At 43.0% G+C, this 22,016-nt stretch overlaps 1 protein-coding gene and 1 long non-coding RNA gene across 2 annotated transcripts in view; one reads left to right on the top strand and one right to left on the bottom strand.

Annotated features, from left to right (window-relative positions):
• The window catches only part of LOC123650620, a 126,172-nt gene that overhangs the window by 26,592 nt on the left and 77,564 nt on the right, over window positions 1-22,016 (top strand). The gene's annotated exons all lie outside the window — the stretch shown is intronic.
• CTSG (cathepsin G) lies at window positions 12,477-15,213 on the bottom strand. Its single transcript, XM_045569516.1, has 5 exons — window positions 15,086-15,213; window positions 14,207-14,354; window positions 13,634-13,769; window positions 13,198-13,452; window positions 12,477-12,782 (listed from the first exon to the last, which is right to left on the bottom strand). Exons 1-5 carry the CDS (start codon window positions 15,138-15,140, stop codon window positions 12,636-12,638), a joined length of 741 nt encoding a protein of 246 aa, XP_045425472.1. The 5' UTR covers window positions 15,141-15,213; the 3' UTR covers window positions 12,477-12,635.

Here is a 22,016-nt window from a genome sequence, read left to right as displayed (position 1 = left end):
TTTCATCATTGGGAAATTCAAATTGAGACAGAGCTTTCTGGGCTTTCTTTGCTTTCTATGCAAAGAGGGCAAGAGAAAGGATGGATGTTTGGGGAACTACAAGTCATTCAGTATAAAGTTAAGGGGAAAAGGGCAGGAATGGTGGAAGACGGAGCTAGAGATAAGCTTAAATTAATTTGTCTGCCACAAAAGTTTGTCCTGCAGGTCATTGCTTTATTTTACTTTTGTGGTAAACAAGATGAAACACAAAATTTACCATCTTAACCATGTTTAAGTGTTCAGTAGTGTTAACTATATGTACAATGTTGTGCAACAGATCTCTAGAGCTTTTTTATCTTACAAAGCTGAAACTCTATACCCATTGAACAACTAACTCTCCCTTTCTTTCCCTCTTGCTGCCCCTGGCAACCACTATTCTACTTTCTATTTCTAAGAGTTTGATTACTTTATATACGTCATATAAGTGGAATCATGCAGGTTTTGTGTGTGTGTGTGTGTGTGTGTGTGTGTGTGTGTGTGTGATTGGCTTATTTCACGTAGCATGATGTCTTCAAGGTTTATCCATGTTTATAGCAAATAACAGGATTTCTTTCTTTTTTAAGGCTGAATAATATTTCATCATATTACATGTATATGCCACATTTGCTTTATTCACTCATCTATCAGTGGTCATTACATTGCTTCTACCTCTTGCCTTGTTTTACATTTTTTAATTGTGAAATATATCACCTATACGGAAAGGACTTATGGTTTACATGAACAGTTTGATGAATGATTAGAGCATATGCTAATCTGTTGGTGAAGGGGGAAGATGATGACATAAATAAGACATAGACAGGAGTGATAGCTTTCAGGGTCCCTGGGAAGATCAGGACCCAGGAAAGAGAGAGCTTTGTGAAACTCAAGCAGATTTGGGTGGTGGTGGTGGGGGTAATTCACTTAACTTCTCGCCTCCTTTTCTTTTTTTTCTCTTTTGGGCCCCTGCAAAGTAAATGAAGTGCTCTTTAAACATGTGCCTCCAAGCAGAGTAGCCAGTGGGGGTGGGTGTGTGAAGTCTGGACTCTTTTAGGGTGCAGTGTTTGGGGAGTTGTTAGTCTTGGTGGGGATTGGGGAAGTCCTGACTTAGTCTTATGATTTGCGTTTAACAAATTGCACAGTGGAAATGACCAGCTTTCTCCAGGCTCCTTCTTGAATTGGGGGGAATCCTGGGAGTAAAGCAGTCTCAAGACAAGGGCGACACCCCAGGCCTGAGGCTCCTTTGTCTACCCTTTCTTCAGAGCTGACTGCCTGAGCAGAATGGTGGCTGTGTTAGGAAGATTGGCCCCTTAGCTCATTCTTGGGTTTGATCTTCACTTGAGCTCCCACTGGTGAATAGAAAGGGGCTTTCTTCCAATGATCTTTGTTACATTGCCTGTCAGGTTATCTCAGCATCAGCTGCACAGAGTTTAGGAGGACCTGGTCCTAGGACTCTGGCCCTAGGCTCTGAAGATAGGGTCTTGTGTGGTGAATGAACTCCCAGCTATCTCATATGGGGACAAATGAAGAACTGCCAGGGGTGGAGGGCAGAGACGTTTAACTTAGAACTCAATAGAATTGCCCAGGGTTAGAGGTGGGGTAGGTGTGTGTGACAACTGTCTTTAAGCATTGTATGGACTGTCAGATGGCACATATGTTTCTTGTACAAATGGTTTTATGTAGGGTGTCAAAGGGAAGTGGTTGAATTCTGTGTGCCATCTGTCAAGATTGGCATCTGGGTAGCCAGATGGTTGGTTGGCCAGGGTGGTTAGGGTGCAGGCTGATGGGTCAGGAGGTGGCTGGGGGAGATTTAAGGCCTCTCGCTGCTCTGAGGAGATGCAACTCCTGGTTAGAAGAGCACTTGCCTGGCAGTCGGGAGACTGAGGTTCCAATCCTGGCTCTGGGGGTAATTTGCTGAATGGCCCTGTGTAGTCACTTCCTTTTCTGTGCCTCAGTTTCCTCATATTCCAAAGGAGGAAGTTGTTCTCCATCAGTGGGCTCCAAAATTTTTACTTTTTAAGGCCAAGGACCTCCTTTTTCAAGGGAAATTTTATACCATGCCTATACCTAAAAGAGAAAGAGATATGCTCCTCTGATTGAAGTGAAGGACTGGGGGGCTGAGAGTAGCTCACTTATTGCTTTTCTCTTCCTTTCCACTTCCTGAAGCTCCACAGAACACAGCTATGGAATGAGATGATAAGTAAGAGATGATAACAACCCTCCATGCTAGGGCCAACAAAACCTATTTCCAGGATCAATGAGTCAATTTAAATGTAGTGTGCTTTACAAACAAGAGTCATGGCTATTGTTCTGGAGTTAGAAGGCTTTTACTTCTGGTTGACATTTAACCCAGGTCTAGGCCATATAGGATTCCCAGCAGATGCATCATGGACCTGTGAGTTTCAAGTCAGGACGTCCCAACTGTCAACAGTGAGAGCAGGAACCATACTTGTTCTGTGCACCACTGGCTCTCCAGTGCCTAGCACAGTGCCTGGCATATGTGAGTTACATTTATTTAATAGTCACTAAATAGCCTTCCTGTCATCCCACAGAGAGGATCTTCTTTAACTCAAAAGGCAGAAATAGTCCAGTGGCTGGCAAGAGTCTTATCCTGGGAGCCAGGCTGTAGGCTAAGATTGAGTAGGCATAGACTGAGTGGTTGGGAAGTGGTTGGGAAGCCAGTAGTCCCTGATCCCATGGGATGTTGGGCTAGACACGAGCCCTGAGCTGACCCTGCCTCATGGGCAGTGTGTCTAGAGCTGTGGGAAGATTCTGCCTGCCTAGTTGTCCAGATGACTGCTTGGCTCTTTGGACTCTTCTAGGGTAGCCCTGGGCTAAGGGAAGTAAGGGAGGGACCTGGAAGGTTTCCTGGTAGAAAACAGGCCCATGCCTTGGTCTTCAGTCTCTAGGGCCCCTTAGGTTCTCTCATCCCAGTTATGGTCTTCTGGTTGGGGGTGATAATGGTGGGGAGGAGATACTCTGGATTAACCTAATGTAGGAGGCAGGGACATTTTTGGCAGGTGTACTTGATGGTTTCAGGTTCCTCTAGAAAGAATGCTTAGTGTGTACCTGTATCTTTTAAAATCATTAAAAGATTAATCATTAAGTTTGGTGTAGAGTAAGGTTTGATTTGTGTGAATCTGTTTTATCAATTGAACCATTTGTGTTAGCACACTGACCTCATTATGTCACCACAAACTAATAGAATTTGATAGTAAAAACGTTAGCTATATTCCACCTCTACCACCTCATTCATTCATAAACTTTGTCTTACTCATGTCATGTGTCCATTGTTGTTTAGTTGCATCTGATTCATGAGTCTTTAAAACTCAAGTGATAGAGCAGCTTCTATATGAAATATTTCTGTCTTGTGGCAAAGTGAAAAAAATAGGCAAGCTGTGTGGTGGTTCATGGAGTTTCTGTGCAGAAATGGAATACATCACTGCTCTCACATGACAATGGCCAAAATGAGTCACATGGCTCAGCATGGCATCACTGGGGTGGGGATGTATAATCTTCTAAGGAGGGGTCCTGTGGAGAGGAGCAGTACATATTTTGAAAGATAATGCAGTCTACTAGAACAATCTGATAGTTTGTGTGGGTTTATAAGACAAGTATTGATTTTTATATTTTGGCCTTTCATCCATCAGTTTTTCTGAGCTCTCTTATATGTATATTGCTATATAAAACCAGCAGTTATTTCTGCTTGAAGCAGCAACTTGTGTCTTCCTTTCCAACTTCCAAATCTCTTCTTTTTATTACTGAGTTAGTTAGGACATCCAATGCAATATCAAATAGTAGGAATAACAATAGACATTCTTTCATATTCCTTACTGAATGTAAATGCTTTTAAATGTCACCATTATGTAAGATGCAATGAATTAGATTTTTTGTAGATATCTTTGATGTGATTTAGGAAGTTCTCTTTATTGTTGTCTTCTAAAAGACTTAAAAAAATGATTGAGTGTTGGATGTATAGAAATCACCATGCTACAGTGTGGATGTCAGACTCAAAGAAGAAGGTGTGAGGATGGAAGCAGAGGCCAGAGTGATGTGATTGCTGGCTTTGAAGATGGAAGAAGCCACAAGCCAAGGAATACAGGTAGCCTCTAGAAGCTGGAAAATACAAGGAAATGGATTCTTCCCTAGAGCTTCCAAATGAACACAGCCCTGCTGACACCTTGATTTTAGCCTAACGAGACTGATTTTGGACTTCTGAGCTCTGGAACTATAAGATAATAAATTTGCATTGTTTTAAGTTACTGAGTTTGTGGTAATTTGCTATAGCAGCAATAGGAAAGTAACACATCTCCTGGGCTGCATTAGTCTCTGCTCTGACCAGGGGACTGTGGTAGCAATTATGACGAGCATAAGTTCAGAGCCTATATTTAACAATTATAGAAAAGTTTCGGTTTTCCCTTTTGTCTGTATGCACTCATTCTGGTAAATGGCCACAGACTCCTCTGTAGTCAGCGTGGAGAAAATTTACAGGATACACCTGTGCCCTTTAAGACACCTGTCTCCTCAGTTGAGCAGCTCTCAGTCCTTAATTGATTTAGTGGTAAGAACCGGCAGTAAAACCATATCATGGTGCCTCAGCCTAGATTTCTGCCTCTAGATCTAGAATTATTATATTTATGTATGCCAGTAGTACTTTAGTAGGTCACTCATCTATTTCATTCTTAGGGACATTGTGTCAACAATGCATGAGATACATCTTTGGAATGCATCTTTTAGCCTGAGTGAAAACAAATGCTCCAAAACATCCTTCAGAATAAAAGAATGACTATTTATTTTGTTAATGAGAACATGGGTACCATGGCAACAATATATTTCTACCTTCCTTATGCCACCTTCTACAAATAGGAATCACCTCTTAGGAATTCCATTGACAGTTACAAAACAACGGTGGGTACAGTCTTTAGGCACACATTGATGGGTAGCGTTTTCCTTTGTTTTGTTTTGCTTGATGGTTGACTTTTCTTCCACCACTTCTCTAACTCGCAGCTTTCAGTACCAATTCTCCTGATGCTCTGTTTATTTTAATTTTATATAAAAAGAAATCCAAGATATTAAAAAATTCTTTGTCTATCTTAACAAAATGAACCAGGATTTTCTCTTTCATTAATTTTAGATTAATTTTTCACTTCTTCATTCTATGAAGGGGCTTTCACTTCCCCAGTGACTCTATAAATAGAGGTTTATACTGGGAAGTAGCACACTTGTCAGGTGCTGCATATTACATCTCTACCGGTTGGTTACTATGTGTGTGCGTTTTCTATGATAAAGATATGAATAAATTTCTGCTAGTACAGTGATTTTCAACCTTGGCTGCACATTGGAATCATGTGGGGAATTTAAAAAAATTATTGATAGCTAGGTCCCATTTCCAGAAATTCTAATTCAAGTGGTCTGGGGCATTGCCTTTACACTGGGAGTTTTCAAAGCTACTCAGGTGGTTTTGATGTGCAGCCACAGCTGAGAACCACTGTGCTAGGATTTTCATAATGACTTTCAACTTCAGACTCTTGTTTAGTTGTGTCAGGTTGGGTCAGATATGACCAGATCAGTGATGTTAGACCCTGGCATTTGGTGGTCCCTCTGTCTAAATGATTCCTGTTTTGATCACCATCATCTTTTTCAGAAACAGTTCTGTATTGTATAAGAATTTATGTTTTCCTGATTATTTATTTCCATTTCAAGGGCTTGTTTGACAGTCTAATATTTTCTTCTCCTTTTGTGACAAAGCAGTTTAAGAACTTTCATTTATTCTTCACCCCAGGGACCAGAGTAATGTAGCCAAAACACAGCCAGAGTAATGGAAAACTCTTTCCTACTCAGGTGTTCAAGCTGGTCATTGGGATAGTACATGAACTTCTCTACAAAATCCATTAGTGACTGTTCAAAAGGCTCATGAAACAATTTACAGGATAGGAAATATGAATGGCTTTAACTATATAAAAATCTGCTTGAACTCAATTATAATTACAACAGTGCAAGTTAAAACAATCTAAATTTCCCCTTTATACTCATTGGAGTAACAATGAGAATGGCTACTCCTGCTTTCTTTTGTTTTCTGTTTGTGTGGAATATTTTTTTCCATTCCTTCACCTTAAGTCTGTGTGAGTCCTTGTGGGTTAGATGTGTTTCCTGGAAACAGCAGATAATTGGGTTGTGTTTTTTTTTCATTCATTCACCCAGTCTATGTTTTTTGAGTGGGGCATTCAGAACAGTTAATGTTGAGTGATAGAATTGATATGTGGAGTGCTGTTTTGTTCATCATGTTGGGTTGTACCCTATTGCTTTGTTTTCTCTCCTGTGCCATTGTTTTATACAATCTGTGAGTTTTAGCTTTTGGGTGATTTTACACTAGTGGGTGTCTTTTATGCTGATCCATGTATAATGCAGTTCTGAGTATTTCCTGCAGATCAGGTCTGCTTGTGACAATAGTGTTTGCTTCTCTGAAAAAGTTTTTATTTCTCTTTCATGTATGGAACTTAGTTTTGCAGGATGCAAAATTCTAGGTTGTCAGTTGCTCTGTTTTTTTTTTTTTTTTTGAGACAGAGTCTTGCTTTGTTGCCTGGGCTAGAGTGAGTGCTGTGGCTTCAGCCTAGCTCACAGCAACCTCAAACTCCTGGGCTTAAACGATCCTACTGCCTCAGCCTCCCGAGTAGCTGGGACTACAGGCATGCACCACCATGCCCAGCTAATTTTTTCTATGTATATTTTAGTTGGCCAGATAATTTCTTTCTATTTTTAGTAGAGACGGGGTCTCGCTTTTGCTCAGGCTGGTCTCGAACTCCTGAGCTCAAACGATCCGCCCGCCTCGGCCTCCCAGAGTGCTAGGATTACAGGCGTGAGCCACCGCGCCCGGCCAGTTGCTCTAAGATGACTTAAGATGGGGCCCCAATCCCTTCTGGCTTGTAAGGGCTCTGCTAAGAACTCTGCAGTTAGCCTCCTGGGTTTTCCTTTGTATGTTACTTGATGTTTTCACCACATGGCTCACAGGAGTTCCTCCTTCATGTTCATTTTGGCTACTCTGATGACTGTATGTCTTGGTGATTGCCTCTTTGCAATAAATCTTCCAGGCATTCATTGAGATTCTTGTATCTGAATGTCTAAATCTCTGGCTAGACCAGGGACGTTTTCCTCAATTATTCCCTTAAATAGGTTTTCCAGACCTTGTGCTTTTTCTTCTTGACCCTCAGAGATGCCTATGATTCTTATATTTGACCACTTTGCATAATTGCATATTTCTCATTGACTTTTTTCATTCCTCTTGGTTCTTTGTTCCTTATTTTTGACTGACTAGGTTAATTTGAAAGAGTTGTCTTCAAGCTCTGAAATTATTTCTTCTGCTTGGTCTAGTCTATTCTTAAAGGTTTCCACTGTGTTTTGTATTTCCTTAAATGAAATTTTCATTTCCAGAAGTTTTATTTGTATTTTTTAAAATATGTCCCTCTTTTTGTAAATTTTTCATTCATTTCCTATATTGTTTTTCTGATTTATTTGAGTTTGTTTTCCCAAGTTCTCTTGGATCTCACTGAGCCTCCTTACCATACATATTTGGAATTTTTTATCTGTCATTTTAATATTTTTGTTTTGGTTGGGATCCACTGCTAGAGAGCTGGTGTGCTCCTTTGAGGGTATCCTTTAACTGTGATTTTTCATACTTCTGGAGTTCTTGTGCTGATTCCTTCTCCTCTGGAGAAGCTGTCACTTCTTGTTTTTGGATTTTCTTTTGTTTGGATGGGGCTTTTTTCCCTCTCTCCTCCCTTTTAAGGATATGTCTGTAGCATATGTTGGGTAAGGACCTTTACTTTGCTTGTGCGTATGTTTAATGAGGGTCTAGGTTTTGTATGGATGCCTTGGTTATAGATACCTTTAGTGTGGTAGTTTTCTCAGTTGCTAGTTATTTGTAGGCTATAGTAGTGGTAACCTATGTATGTGGGCAGATTCCCTGTGTCTATTTGGTGAGGGAGGATGGAGGTCTTTGAAATCCTTTCTCTTTCCCCACCCTGTGGTCTTCTTAACAGTGTGAATTGTAATGGCATGCCCAGTTTGATCTCTGAGAGAGTAGGTGGGGCTTTTGAGTAACAGTCAACCACACCCTGTATGGATGAGTCAGTAAATGCTAAATGGGCTGTACAAATTGTCCTCCCTGCCAGTAGGTGGCACTTACTGGAAAGAGCCATCTACCATGTTATCTTTGGAGAACCTGTGTCCAGCTCTAACCCCTCAGAGAAGCACTTGAATGCCCTAGTGGGTGGGGCCCTGGAGCTCCCAGGAGACTCCTTATACTCCATCACAGCAGAGGTAGGTGGAGGAGTGAGGCTGGGTAGGACTGGGTCAGATGAGGCTGTGTTCAGGCTCCACAAAGGTGGACATAAGAGCTGTCTCAGCAGGGGTCAAAGGTCTGCTTCCAGGTCTCTGGGGAAAGCCACCAGGGAGGGACTGAAGTGGCCCCACCAAGCTGGAAAGTTTGCTTGTGGGCGAGGGGCCATCTGGGATTCACAGTCTGGCTGTCAGGAGTGGGTTTTGTTCTTCTCTCTCCTCCCCCCCAGTCCTGAGTTCTCCTGCTATCTGGCCACAAGCAAAACCCAAATTAGCTGAACTCACTGGCATGGCACTGCAGGCTGGGAGCTTCCCTGCCCAGGATCCTGCCCTGGACTGAAAATGTGGCTTTCCTGTGTGGGGAGGGGTGCTCCATGAGTGCACTGTGGCTCAGACCCACACTGCAGTCTCCTTCAGTTCTGCCCACATGGGCTCCATCACCCTCTGAGATTAGTTCACAGATCTCTCTCCATGTCCCTGAGCAACACGATCAAGTCCTGGGATTACGGGATCTGGCCTACGTGAGATGTGTGCTGGTCTCGAGTTTTCTGTGGAGTGCTCAAGCAGTCCCTCTGCTTTGGGGTGTACCCTGTTCTGATGGAGCAGCCAGGTGAGCAGCACTAGGGAGGGCTGGCAGGCAGGAAGCTCACAGTCTGGGCACCCCTTGGTCCACTGCAGGTCTTTAAGGGGAAAGGTGTGAGCCCTCCTTTCTGTGGAAGCCTCAGTGCAGTGGAAGCAACAATAGGGGGAAGCAGCTGCTCCTGAGAGTCCCAGCTCGATTGTCCTTTGGGGCACCTGGGCCACTCAGTAGCAGTGGCGGGGGAGGAGAGGGTGAGGAGAAGAGTCTGAATGGAGGAGAGCTGGCACTCTGGTCCTCTTTGTCCATCTCTCCTGGTGGCAGCCCACCTGGATTGTCCAAGCCTTGGGATCACACAGTTCCCCCAGGACTCACTGGCCCCTGTGGGCACTGCAGTCTGGGCCAGAGCCGGGAAATGTTTGTGTGGGGAGCAAGTGACACAAAAACTGAAGGGCTGAAGCTCCCTATGGAGGACAAAGGCACACAATGGGTGGAGAAGCAGTATGGCACCTGCCGTCTCAGCTTGGGTCTGTGGTGACAGGAAGTGACCCTGACAGGGCTGGCAGCCCAGTGCTTTGTTTTCAAGAAGCTCCCAGTTCACTGGCAGCAGCAGCTTTTGAGCTCATGAGGGTAGAGAAGCTCTCCAGCAGCTCAGGAGCCTGATGACTTCCTGAAGTGTGAGGGAAGGAGAAACAAACCCCCCATCTACCTTCTCCACAGACTCCAAGTTTCTTGGGGGTTGATCTCTGCCAATATCTTGCTCCTTGTTCTGCTCTGCAGCTTCTTCCCGTGGAATCTCTGGTGGGTTCTGGCATTTTTCCCTCAGAATTATACCTCAGCTTTTTTTTTTTTTCATCTAAAACTTTTCCTTCTTTCTGAGAGGATCTGGAGACCGATATCTCTAGTCAGCCATCTTGCTGTTGTCTCAAGTGCATTTCTATTCAGGCAGGGGAAAAGGGGCTCCTTGTTATCATAGATGGGGTTTATTAAGGAAACTCAAAGCCTGGATATGCTATAAAGCAAAGGTATCACATGGATCCAGGAGTATATCAAGACAAATCATTCCTTTTTTCATGGAGAAATGCTTGAGATCCTGGAGCAGACAGAGGTTTCTCATTTACATTTATGAGATAGACACAGCTCTGGCCTCACAGTGAGGGTCCCTGAAGGCTCCACATGGAACAGGGAGAGGCAGGTCTTGGCTCAGATCTTTGGATTTCCCCTCTGCACAGGCTCTTTCTCCTATGCTCTCTTTATTGTCTGAAAAGGAAATGGCTTAGTGTGGGTGAATTTGTGTTTGTGAGTTGTGTGTGTGTGAGAGAGACAGAGAGAGAGAGAGAGAGGGAGAGAAAGTCTGCTTTCTGAGAGAGAAAGAAAGCTGTTGAGGTTGGGAGAGAAATTCATGGTGAGGTTTCTGTGCACGAACTTACTATCATGGTCTTATGACTTTCCACGCAAGTCCATAGGGCTCCTAATGCGCAAAGTCTGCATGTGGAGAACGGGAGAGGAATTGTGTTCTTTTGCACTGGTTTTCATTGTGCAAAACACTTTCTTGCCAAAGTTCTGCTGGTAGGGTTTACTGAAAAGGGAAGCATGCAGATCTGTTGGGAGTGGTGGTGGGCCTGGCTTTCTGGGGTGGTCAGAAGGGAGTTATCTTTTGGAAGTGGAGGTTTGCAGATACCTATCCAGCAGGGCAGCCAGAGGCAAAGAGCTGCCTTGGAAGTGCTGACTGGTGGAGAAAGACATGAAAATGAGATGTCTGCTCTTAAGTACTCCTGGGTACTGAGTCCAGAGACTGGGAAGTACTCTGCACTCTGAGTAAAGATAACAGAGAGAAAGGGCCTCTTCCACTGCTCTCTCCTCATCCCTCTTTGCCAGCAAGTGTTCTTTCCCTTTGCCAATGCAAACATTTAATAATGAGACTATTATCCGGCAGGGCATACAAGTAATAGATAATCCCCATGGGGAGCCAGTTAGCAAACACAGAGAGAATGACTGAGGATTGTTAAAGATGTATTGTTGATTAAAATTTTGTTGATAAAAGGCTTATGCTAAATATCAGACAGATATCTTACTGATAAGAGATACACACAAAATAATGGTCAAATTCGCCAAAGCATTTCTGTATATAGCCAGTTGGATTTGATAAAATATCTGTTCAGTGATTATTTCATTTAAGATTATAAAAATTGAAAAAGTTCAGATGGTAAATGTCACACTAGAAGGAGTAATTAACATTTTGATGTACCTAGAAAAACCTCCCAGCTTATTCTGTGCAGTTACTTTAAGATATTTAAAGCATGATTTTAAATTATGTGGTTTCAATAATCTTCTATTTGAATATAATATTGGCATATACAGTCATGGGCAAATCTTCAAGGCAAATGTATTTTTATTTTAATCAACATTTTGTGTGGAGTTTTATATAACTTCAGAGTGTCAAAAGCACGAAGCAGATCTTCATCACATTGAAAATGAAAATGTTGCCTTACAGTACAGTGGAGCCGGTATGGAGTAAGGGTTTAGGGCAAGGATTCTGGCCATTGATGGACGCTTGGGTTGCTTCTCTGTTTGGCTATTATGCATAGCGCTGTTATGAACATAGGTGTTTGTTAGCTATCTTTAAATAAGCATATCTTTTTATTGTTTTCCTTCTTCTAGGACTTATATGGCTTAATTTTTTGCATTTAGATCTCAGATCCATTTGAGGTTTATTTTGGAATATGGTATGAGGAAAGAATCCAATTTTATCTTTCAGCCCCCCCCAAATAGCTATCTAGTTGTTCTAATACCATTTATTAATATTAAAATTTCATTGTTTCCCAGTGATTTGAGATGCCACCTTTTTAATATATTAAGTTAGGTCTTACTAGGGAGTTTCAGTTCTGTCCCTTTGGCCTGCCAGTCTTTGTGCACACCAATGGCACACTGTTTTAATTAGAGCACACTTTAATATCAAGTAGAGGAAATTATCTCGTAGAACAGAGAGAGTCTTACCCCAAGGAGAGATATGCCCTAGTGCTATGCCCCAAGGCAGTAGGGGACGTGGGATGGGAGGATGGATGGCTGAAAGGAGGGAAGAAGTTCATCCAGATCTCCAGGACATGGTGGGGGGATTCATTTGTCCTGGGGAAGAGACCCCATTTTCCTGGAGAAGGGCAACTCATCCCTGGCACATATTTGTGACATACTCACTATAGACTGTTTGTGTCTCTCCAGAATTCATGTATTGAAACCTAATCACCAAAGTGATGGTATTAGGAGGTGGGGTCTTTGGGAGGTGATTAGGTCATGAGGGCAGAGTTTTCATGAATGGGATTAAGGCTCTCATAAAAGAACCCTCGGAGAACTTCCTTGCCCCTTCCACACATGAGGGCACAGGGAAAAGATGGCTGTCTGTGAACCAGAAAGTGGGCCCTCACCAGACACTGAATCCGATGGTGCCTTGATCTTAGATGCCTTAGCCTCTAGACCTGTGGGAAATAAATTTCTGTTGTTTACAAGCCACCTAGTTTATGGTATTTTGTTGTAGCAGTCTGAACAAACTAAGTACTGAACGATGTTTAATGAACAAATGAGAAGTTGGTTATTTACACTCTTGATGTGGACCTTTATAGTGGACATTTATAAAGGCTCTGGCAAGCCCCTGGAGCTGGGCTGTGCCCCAGAGAAGGGGAGTCAGTCGCAGCAGGGTCCCCATCTGATCTGGCTATTTGAAGCGTCTCATTGTTCTCCTTATCCAGGGCAGGAAGCTTGAGATCCTGGTGAAGACTTCTGGAGGGGTCCCCGAAACTTTTCCATAGGAGACGATGCCCTGGGCCACATTGTTACACACCAGGGGGCCTCCTGAGTCGCCCTGTGGGCAGAGAGGGGCAGGGACACTAAGACAGGCCTCCCTGTCTGGGCTCTCAGAGGAAGCAGTGTGGGTGGGCTCCTTCAGTTGCAGGGTGTGAGTGGGGTGGGAGGTTTGTGGGTGGAGAAGTCAAGCCTCGGGATCTTTTGGTCCCTGGGCTTTAGCCCTGGCCATGGTTACTGTCTTCAGCCCAACCCAAGTCAAAGTTCCTTCTCTTTCCCCAGGAAAACGCTGCGTATGTATGTGTTGTGGGTCTTCCTCCTCTTCCCCAAGAGACTAGATTGATGGGAAATCCATCCCCAGCCCACCCTGGTCTGGCCCCCAGGCTGAGGCTGTGGGGATGGAGTCTGTTCCCTCTGCCCCAGCTCTGCCCAGGCCTCTCTGTCCCAGGCAGTGTTGGCGGATCCCAGAGTCTTACGCTGAAGGCGGACTTCCTCTCTCTCAGGTCCCCCACACAAATCTGCGTTTGGCTGGTGTAGAACCGGAAGAGCTGACCGCACTGCTGATCCTGCTGCACTCTCAGCTGCACCTCTTGGAGTCTGTTTGTTCCCCTGTTCAGGCTGACCCGGCCCCAGCCGGCCACTGTGCACAGTGCCCCAGGCCTCAGTCTCTGCTGGGGCTGAGGTAGAGCCACTGGGCGCACGGCTTGATTCTGTCTGGTTCTATTCCTCAGCTGGCAGGAAGGGTGTAGGCACTCCCGCTCAGCTGGGACTGTGGTGCAGTGCTCACCGCGCAACCCCCACCACCCTCGGCCCTTCCCTTGCCTCCTCCCCCACCGCCCCAGACACAGTGAAGCTGCCACGCTGGGAAGGCACCAGCTAGGCTGGAGAACCAGAGGGCCCGACAGGCCCTACCTTCAGTAGCATGATGTCATTCTGGAGTCTCTGCACACTGTATTGAGGGTGGCGTATGGCTCTGAGCACAGGGATGCGTTGCTGGGTCCTCTCCTGCCTCTGGATGTTGTGGGCCCCCAGGATGGCGATTATCGTGCTGCAAGGCAAGGTGGCCTGGAGGTAGGCCTGGCCCACGGGAGTGCTGGTTCACCAGCTCTGCAGGCCGGGGGCCAACCTGGGTGGGGCAAGGCTGCAGCTGAAGAGGTTGGGGTACAGGAGGGCCCTGAGGCTGGGCTCTGCCGTGTTTTTCAGCAGCCCTGAGCTGGAAGTGATGGGGGACAGTGACCTTAAGGTTTGCCCCCCAGATTAAATTGAGAAATAGCTTGAGTTCATATTTTGAGCCCCAATGCATGCCTTCCATCTCCTCCTCTTGCCCCTTTTCTCCTCATTTGCACTGGCCAATTCCTTCCCCCAAAGACCTGCTCCGTCTCCCTTTTACCCTTTCATTACCACAGCCCGGCTTTCAGATGGCTCCTCTGATGAGCTCTTCTGGCTTGTGTTCCTGGCTGCCCAGGAACCTCCTGAGCTCCTCACCTTCCCCAGCAGTGAGCTGCCGTCAGCACAAAGTCTTCTCGCACCAGGAACCCCCCGCAAACGGTTCTGTTTCCAGCAGACTGGATGTCAAGAAACACCATGTAGGGGCGGGAGTGGGGCCTGGCCTCCCGGCCTCCGATGATCTCCCCTGGAAGGAAGCATTGGGCACTTACCTCCATGCTCACTGAACACACAGTGTAGGCATCGGATGGATGGCTCCAGCAGGGCTGGAAGATGGGGAGGGTGTGAGGGAGGAGTTGGTGCTTAGGACTAGGGTCTGGGAGAGGACTCCAGGTTTCTGTAGGAAACACTGCTGGCCTGAGGGGAAGACTGTTCTCCATCCTAGGCCTCAGCTCCCTCTTGCCCCCGAAAGGGGGAGAACAACCCTTGCTCCAGGCAAGGCCAGCTTCAGCCTCAGGTATTGAGGAGACATGCTCTGCTGTGAGCACAGGGCTCTCCCTGGGGTTCCCTGGTGCTTTCTTCCTCAGGGAGCTTCCCAGATCCTTCTGAGTCCAGCTGAAGACTACACGGGACTGGCATGTACGAATCTAGACATGAGCTGATGGGACTGTTGTTGCTGTATTTTTGCCTCCTAGTAACACACCTGGGCTGCAGAAAGAATTTATACAGAGCACTTTTATGTAGCACTTACTATGCTGGGGGAATTCCAAGACTTTCATGCATGCTAACTAATTTAATTCTCATTGCAACTCTACAAGGTCAGTATTAACATCATTCCCATTTTATAAATGAGGAAATTGAGGAAATATGAATTCAAATAACTTGTTCAATGTTACAGAATTAGGATGTGCCAAGGCAATCTGGCTCCAGAGTCTATGTGTTGGGGTCAGACCTCTGAGAGTGGGGACAGTCACTTACCTGCCTCAGCCCCAGAGGATAGGAAAAAGGCCAACAGGAGCAGCAGTGGCTGCATCTTCCCTGAAAGGCTGTCCGGTCAGTTGCTGCTGTGTGTCCTCCTGCCAGACTTTTAGCCCCTAAGAGAGGAAGGAAGGGGTGGGGATTGGAGGCTTGAGAATTCATACTCCCAGTCTCCTGCTAGTGTGATAGGTTTCATCACCCAAGGCTGCCCAGGAGGTTCACCCACCAACAGCCAGTGATCTGGGTGAAGAGGGAGTAATCCAAGCCAACATCATGATCTCCCGCACAGCTGCTGAGTCAGTGCTGACTGCAGAAATAGGAACCCAGGGCTACAAGGAGGGGGGCTTTGGGCAACGTCTCCCAGAGCCCATACTCCACCAATTCCACAGTCCCCCAACAAGGTGTGAAAGCTGGCAGCTGCCCACTCCCTCCATTTCCTACCCCTCTGGGGGTAGAGCATCCATCCTTTGGAATTGCCAGGGTTCTCTAAATGAATGCAAGTTCCCCGGATGGTTTGTCCCTATATCCTTAGTAAGGCTTGGATGAGGTGAATGAAAGTTGGTGGGATGTGGCAGGGGATGTGGGCGAGAACACGAGGGTAAAGTCACAGGGGGCAGAAGAGGAAAGGTGAAGCCTGCCCGCCTTCACCGTGTGGCCAGTGCCATCCTGCCGAGAACCTTGGTGCTCTCACTTCTTTCTGGGAGCTGTTGAGGCAGATTGAGCAGCCACTTTCCTGAGTGGGTAGAGGGGCTGATGGAGAAAGAAAAGGGGAAAAACAAGGTTCTACCACTGACAATTACTTTCTCAAGTCACTTGGCCCATACAAACCCTCAGGGAAAATTACGAGGCAGTTGAAGACTTCTACGTGCCCACTTCCCGCCCAAGGTGAAGGTCTTTGTGTTCCAGAAGGTTCCCTACAAGCAGAAAAGCCCTAGTGACTTGATTTTGTTGAGAACAGTTGGATCTTAGCTGGAAAACATTTAAGATTCCATTTCATCAGTGACATGAGGGACAAATCAACCTAATTCCCATTTTGTGCCCAGGGATAATAGCTTCTAAAAAGGAGATTCACTTATTGCTACCTATAAGAGCCAGAGAACCAGAGCCACATACTCAACATTGGGAGAAAAGCACAGCAAATAGCTGCAAAGTATCACAGTGGGCTGTCAAACACGCTTAAAAATATTGAGAAGATTCTGTGTGTGCATAGAAAACCATTATAGTCCAGTATAATTTTTGCACAGATAGCAGTATTGAAGACTATTACAATTCCCAAACTTGTATGGAGTGTGATAGGCTCCAGTGTGCTCCATGACATTTCTTTATGCATCTGACAAGTAATGTGAAGAAAAAGGGGAAAAAAAGAGAAAATGCATAACAGCTTTATTAGTGCCTTAGCATTTGGGATAATTTTAATTTAGTAAGTGCTTTCAACATTTTATTTTGTTTTAAAAACATTAGTTTAACCTAAAAATAAAGGAAAAGGTTAAAGAACAACCTGCACATGTGAAAAAAGAGGAGTATAAGGTATGCACCCAATGATGTGAATGAATTTGTGAATAAGGAATTTCATTAATAGTGACCTAGGATTTCATGCCAACCTTCCCACTAAAAGCAACCAAAATCAAAGCTGTTTAAAATGTCTAAAAACCTTAAAAGCCTTGAAGAACTGCCAAAGCAGGAATATGATCAGGCCAAAATTGAAGAAATAGTGATCGTGCAGTTAGGAAGCTACAGTTGTTCTGAGGGAATGTGCTGAACACACAAAATCTGAACTTTGGTTTTGATAACCACAATATAGTGGAAATCTGTAGAAAATATTCGAAGAATGTTATAAGATTTTTTTCTGGACAGTGGATGTTACCCATCTGCTTTATGGGACTAGCGTAACTTCCATGCCAAACCCAATAAAGACAATACGGGAAAGGAACATTAGAGACCAATATCATTTTTGAATATTGATTCAAGCTGAATCAATCAATAAGCAAATAGATATAAGTAATTTGGGTTTATCCTAGGGACACATAGTTGGTGTTTCGTTTGAAAAGCAATTGCTGTAACACATCACATTAACTTATTAAAGAAGAAACATCATGTGATTTTTAACTGAAGCAAAAAAGAAGATATCCCATGCATTTGCTAAAATTCTCATTCATTTAAAAAACTCTTAACAAACTGGAATGAAAAGAAATGTCTTTAATATGATAAAAATTATCCTCAAAAATCTCACAGCAGTCATTATACTTAACAGTGAAGTGTTGAAACCTTTTTCTTTGGAAGCAAAACAATACGAGAATTCTTGAATATAAATTTTTGTCAGTTTTGCTCAACATTATACTAGAGGTTTTAACAAGTATAGTTAGGCAGGAAAGAGAAATGAAAGGTATAAGGACAGGAAAGAAGGAAAGAAAATTGGAATGATTTGAAGAAATAGAGAATCCAAAAGAGTCTACACATAAATTACCATAATTAATAAGAGTTTAACAAACTTGCTAGATAAAAATCAATTAAAAATTAATATTTCTATATATATAGCAACAATGTTAAAATGAAACGTTTAAAAAGTTAATACTTAAATGGCATGGAAATGATTAAATAACTAAACAAATCTAAAAGAATATGTGCAAGAACTCTTTGTTGAAAATTATAAAATTGAATGAAGAGACATTTAAGAAGACATCAATATAGAGAGATTTTATGTTCATGGATTAGAAGACTAAATGTTGTAAAAATGATAGTTCTCTGAAAATTGATCCATGGATTCATTACACCTGAGAAGTATTTTATAGAACTTAACTGATTCTAAATATATTTGGAAAACAAATGGCCAACAATAGCCAGGACACTATTAAAGAATGAGAATGAGTAGGGAGGACTTGCTTGAGCATATAAAGCCAATCTAATGACGACAGTGTGGTATTGAAGAGGCGTGGACTAATGGGCCAGAAATACAGATCCCACGTACACGTGGAAACTGACACACACATACATGGATACTTGATTGATAATGGAGGTTTCATCCTCCATCCTAGTACAGAGAAGACTATTTTCTTTTCTTTTTTTTTTTTTTTGAGACAGAGTCTTGCTCTGTTGCCCAGGCTAGAGTGAGTGCCGTGGCATCAGCCTAGCTCACAGCAACCTCAAACTCCTGGGCTTAAGCGATCCTACTGCCTCAGCCTCCCGAGTAGCTGGGACTACAGGCATGCGCCTCCATGCCCGGCTAATTTTTTCTATATATATTTTTAGTTGGCCAGCTAATTTGTTTCTATTTTTAGTAGAGACGGAGTCTCGCTCTTGCTCAGGCTGGTCTCGAACTCCTGACCTCAAGCGATCCACCCGCCTCGGCCTCCCAGAGTGCTAGGATTACAGGCGTGAGCCACCGCGCCCGGCCTGCTATTTTCTTTTTTTTCTCACCAATAAATGGTGTTAGGACTTTATTGCAAAGTTAATTGACAAAAAAAAAATGGTGCTAGGACAATAGATATCTTTATGGTATCCTATAGGGACACATATTTTCCACGTGGAAAAAAAATAAAATGACCTTTATCTCACACCATATCCCAAAATCCATTCTAGGGAACTTATGGATCCAAGTGTGAATAAAGATTTGAAAATATAACGTAACAATATCTTCATGATAGGTATAGATTTTAGAGAATATATAAAAAAGTACTAATCATAAAGAAAAGGATTGATGAACTTGTTATATTAAAATTGAGAGAAACAAATGACAATTCCTAAAGTGGATAAAGATGTTTGTAACACATATTACCGACAAAAGACTTACATTCAAATTATATAAACAACTTCTATAAATCAGTATGAAAAAGATAATCAATTCAATGAAATAATGGCCAAAGGGCTGGAGTAACCTTATCTCAAAACAGGAAATCTAAGTGGCCAATAAACATATGAAAATGTGTCATTCCACTAGATACTGGAGAAGCACCAATTGAAAACACAATGGGATACCACTTACAGCCACCAGATTGGCTCTTTCCCACTCCTAGATATATACCCTAGAGAAACAAGTGCAAATTTCTACCAGAGGTATGTCCAAGAAGGTCATAGCAACATTATTAACAATAGCCCCAAACTGGAAACACTTGGAAGGTCCCCTAACAACAGCACTAATAATCAAATTGTGGTGTATTTATATAAAATGGAATAGTGCATAGCCATGAAAATGAATGAACTCTTGCTTCATGCAGCTACCCAAACAAATCTTACAAACATAATGTTGAAGGAACCCAAGAAGACTACACTCAGCATGATTTTATTTATATAAAGTTCAAAACTAGGCAACATGAAACTATATTGGATAGAAATGCATACTTAGCTGGTAAATGTATAATGAAAAGCAAGGAAGTAGTTATCACAGATGTCAGAACACTAGTTAACTCTAGGTTTGGAGGGCAGAGAGGGCATTTTGACCAGGAAATGACGCATAGGTTGTTTCTGTAATGTTAACCATACTCTGTTTCTTGATATAAGATGCCTTATAGTTATTCTTTAAACTGTACATTTACGTTTTGTGTGCTTTTCATTATGTATATTTTGCAATACGTTTTAAAAGAAATGCCAGAGGGTGAGGGTGAGAGAGAACATTTGGATGGAGAGGTGAACATATGAGAGTAGAGTGGGGCACATATTTTTAAAATATTTTTATTTTCTATTTTAATAAAAAAAGTATGATATTTTAACACAAAAGACTGTGACATGTTTCGCAATATCCATAGCTGGTTACATCTACTTTGGACTGTTTTATTACATTTCCGTCAGTTACAGTGTTTTTCTCCCCTGGGATGTTGGGACATTATGGCAGGGTGTGTCTCACCTCCTCCCAGGGGCCCATAAGCCGCCAACAATGCAAGTCCTCTGAGCTGGCAGTTGCCAGCTCTTGCTGAGTCAAATCCCCCTCCCTCCCTCTGATGGTGCTCTCGTCAGTAAGCAGTCTGGTTCCTCTTGGCTTTGTAGGAGACTGACAAGTGTACAACTGAGGCACTCCAGCTACTCAAGGGTACCTTAATATCACTCGTAGAAGGACGTTTTGGAAGCTCCTTGGAAAGTTTCTATTGATGGCTTGTGATTGTTTTATTAACTGTCAATGCTGGAGAGGGCTGTGCCAAAGTCATTGTCTTCCAGCCACAGTGTCTTCAGGGAGCCAGACGCTTCCTTGTCAAGAACTGGCCTGTGTTCTTGCCCTTAGGGACAAGCAAGGAAGAGCAGGTGACAAAGGAAAGACTGAACCTCTGAGAGTGTCCTGAAGTACATGATTTTGCTGTAGCAAATCGACTGGGGTCTGCTTAAAATCTTTCCACCAAAGTAGTTAGAGGGAAAGAGGTACACCAGAACCCCTGAATGTGGCAGAAAAAGATTTGAAAAAAGGTTCAAGGTCCTTAGTGTTTCCTGGCAAAAAGCTTCCTTCTAAGACTGAGCACCTAACCTTGGGCCCCTGAATAAATGTGTAAGAGGCAGAGGTAAATTATTCCTTGAGATCCTCTTCCAAAAATGCTCAGATAATCCAAATATTCAACAACAATAGAACGATAATATAAATTATGACATATTAACGAGATGTATGTGCTTTAGAAGACTATTTAGTGGCATGGAGAAATTTGTGTCATCTGATATATTAATATTTAAACTTTTTTAATTGATCCATAATAATTTTACATATTTATGGGATACATGTAACATTTTGATACATGCATAATGGCAAATCAGAGTGTTTAGAATATCCATCAACTCAAACATTTATCATTTCTTTGTGTTGGAAACATTTCAAATCTTCTCTTCTAGCTATTTTGAAATATACAATGTATTGTTGCTAACTATTGTCACCCTACTGTGCTTTTGAACACTATAACTTATTTCTTCTATCTAATTGTATGTTTGTACCCATTAACTAATCTCTTGTCATCTCCTCCTCACTTCTCAGTTTCTGGTAGCTATCATTCTACTCTCCACCTCCATGAGGTCAACTTTTTTAGCTCTCACACGAGTGAGAACATGCAATGTTTATCTTTTTGTACCTGGCTCATTTTATTTATTAATAACATAATGACCTCCAGTTCCATCCATGTTGCTGAGAATGACAGGATTTCATTCTTGTTTATGGCTGAATAGTATTCTATTGTGTATACATACACCATATTTTCTTTATCCATTCGTCTTATGATGGACACTTAAGTTGATTCCATATCTTTGCTATTGTGAATAGTGCTGCCATAAACACGAGAGTGTAGGTATCCCTTTGAGAAACTGATTTCCTTTTCTTTCTAAATACCCAGTGGTGGGAATGCCAGATTGTATGGTAGTTCTATTTTTAGTTTTTTGAGAAATCTCCATATTGTTTTCCATAATGGCTATACTAATTTACATTCCTATCAACAGTGTATAAGAGTTTCCGTTTCTTTGCATCCTTGCCAGCATTTGTTATTTTTGTTTTTCATTATAGTCATTCTAATTGGGGTAAGATGATATCTTATTGTGGTTTTGATTTGCATTTCCCTGATGATTAGCGATGTTGAGCATTTTTTCATATACCTGTTAGCCATTTGTAGGTCTTCTTTTAAGAAATGTCTATTCAGACACTTTCCATATCTTTTAATGGGATTATTTGTTTTTTAATTTTAATTTTTGTTATTTTTTTAGAGATGGGGTCTCTCTCTGATGCCCAGGCTGGAGTACAGTGGCACAATCACAGTTCCATGCAACCTCAAACGCCTGGGTTCAAACAACCTTCCTGCATCAGCCTCCTGAGGAGCTGGGACTACAGGTGCATGCCACCATGCCTAGCAAATTTTTAAATTTTTTGTAGAGATGAGATCTTGCAGTGTTGTCCAGGCTGGTCTTGAACCCCTGGCTTCAAGTGATCCTTCCACCTTGGGCTCCCAAAGTGCTAAGATTATAAGGGTGAACCACTGTG

Source organism: Lemur catta, chromosome 1, assembly GCF_020740605.2.
Source record: "Lemur catta isolate mLemCat1 chromosome 1, mLemCat1.pri, whole genome shotgun sequence".
Classification (NCBI taxonomy): domain Eukaryota; kingdom Metazoa; phylum Chordata; class Mammalia; order Primates; family Lemuridae; genus Lemur; species Lemur catta.
The sequence above is the reverse complement of the archived record's forward strand: the minus strand, read 5'-3'. Positions and strand labels throughout refer to the sequence as shown.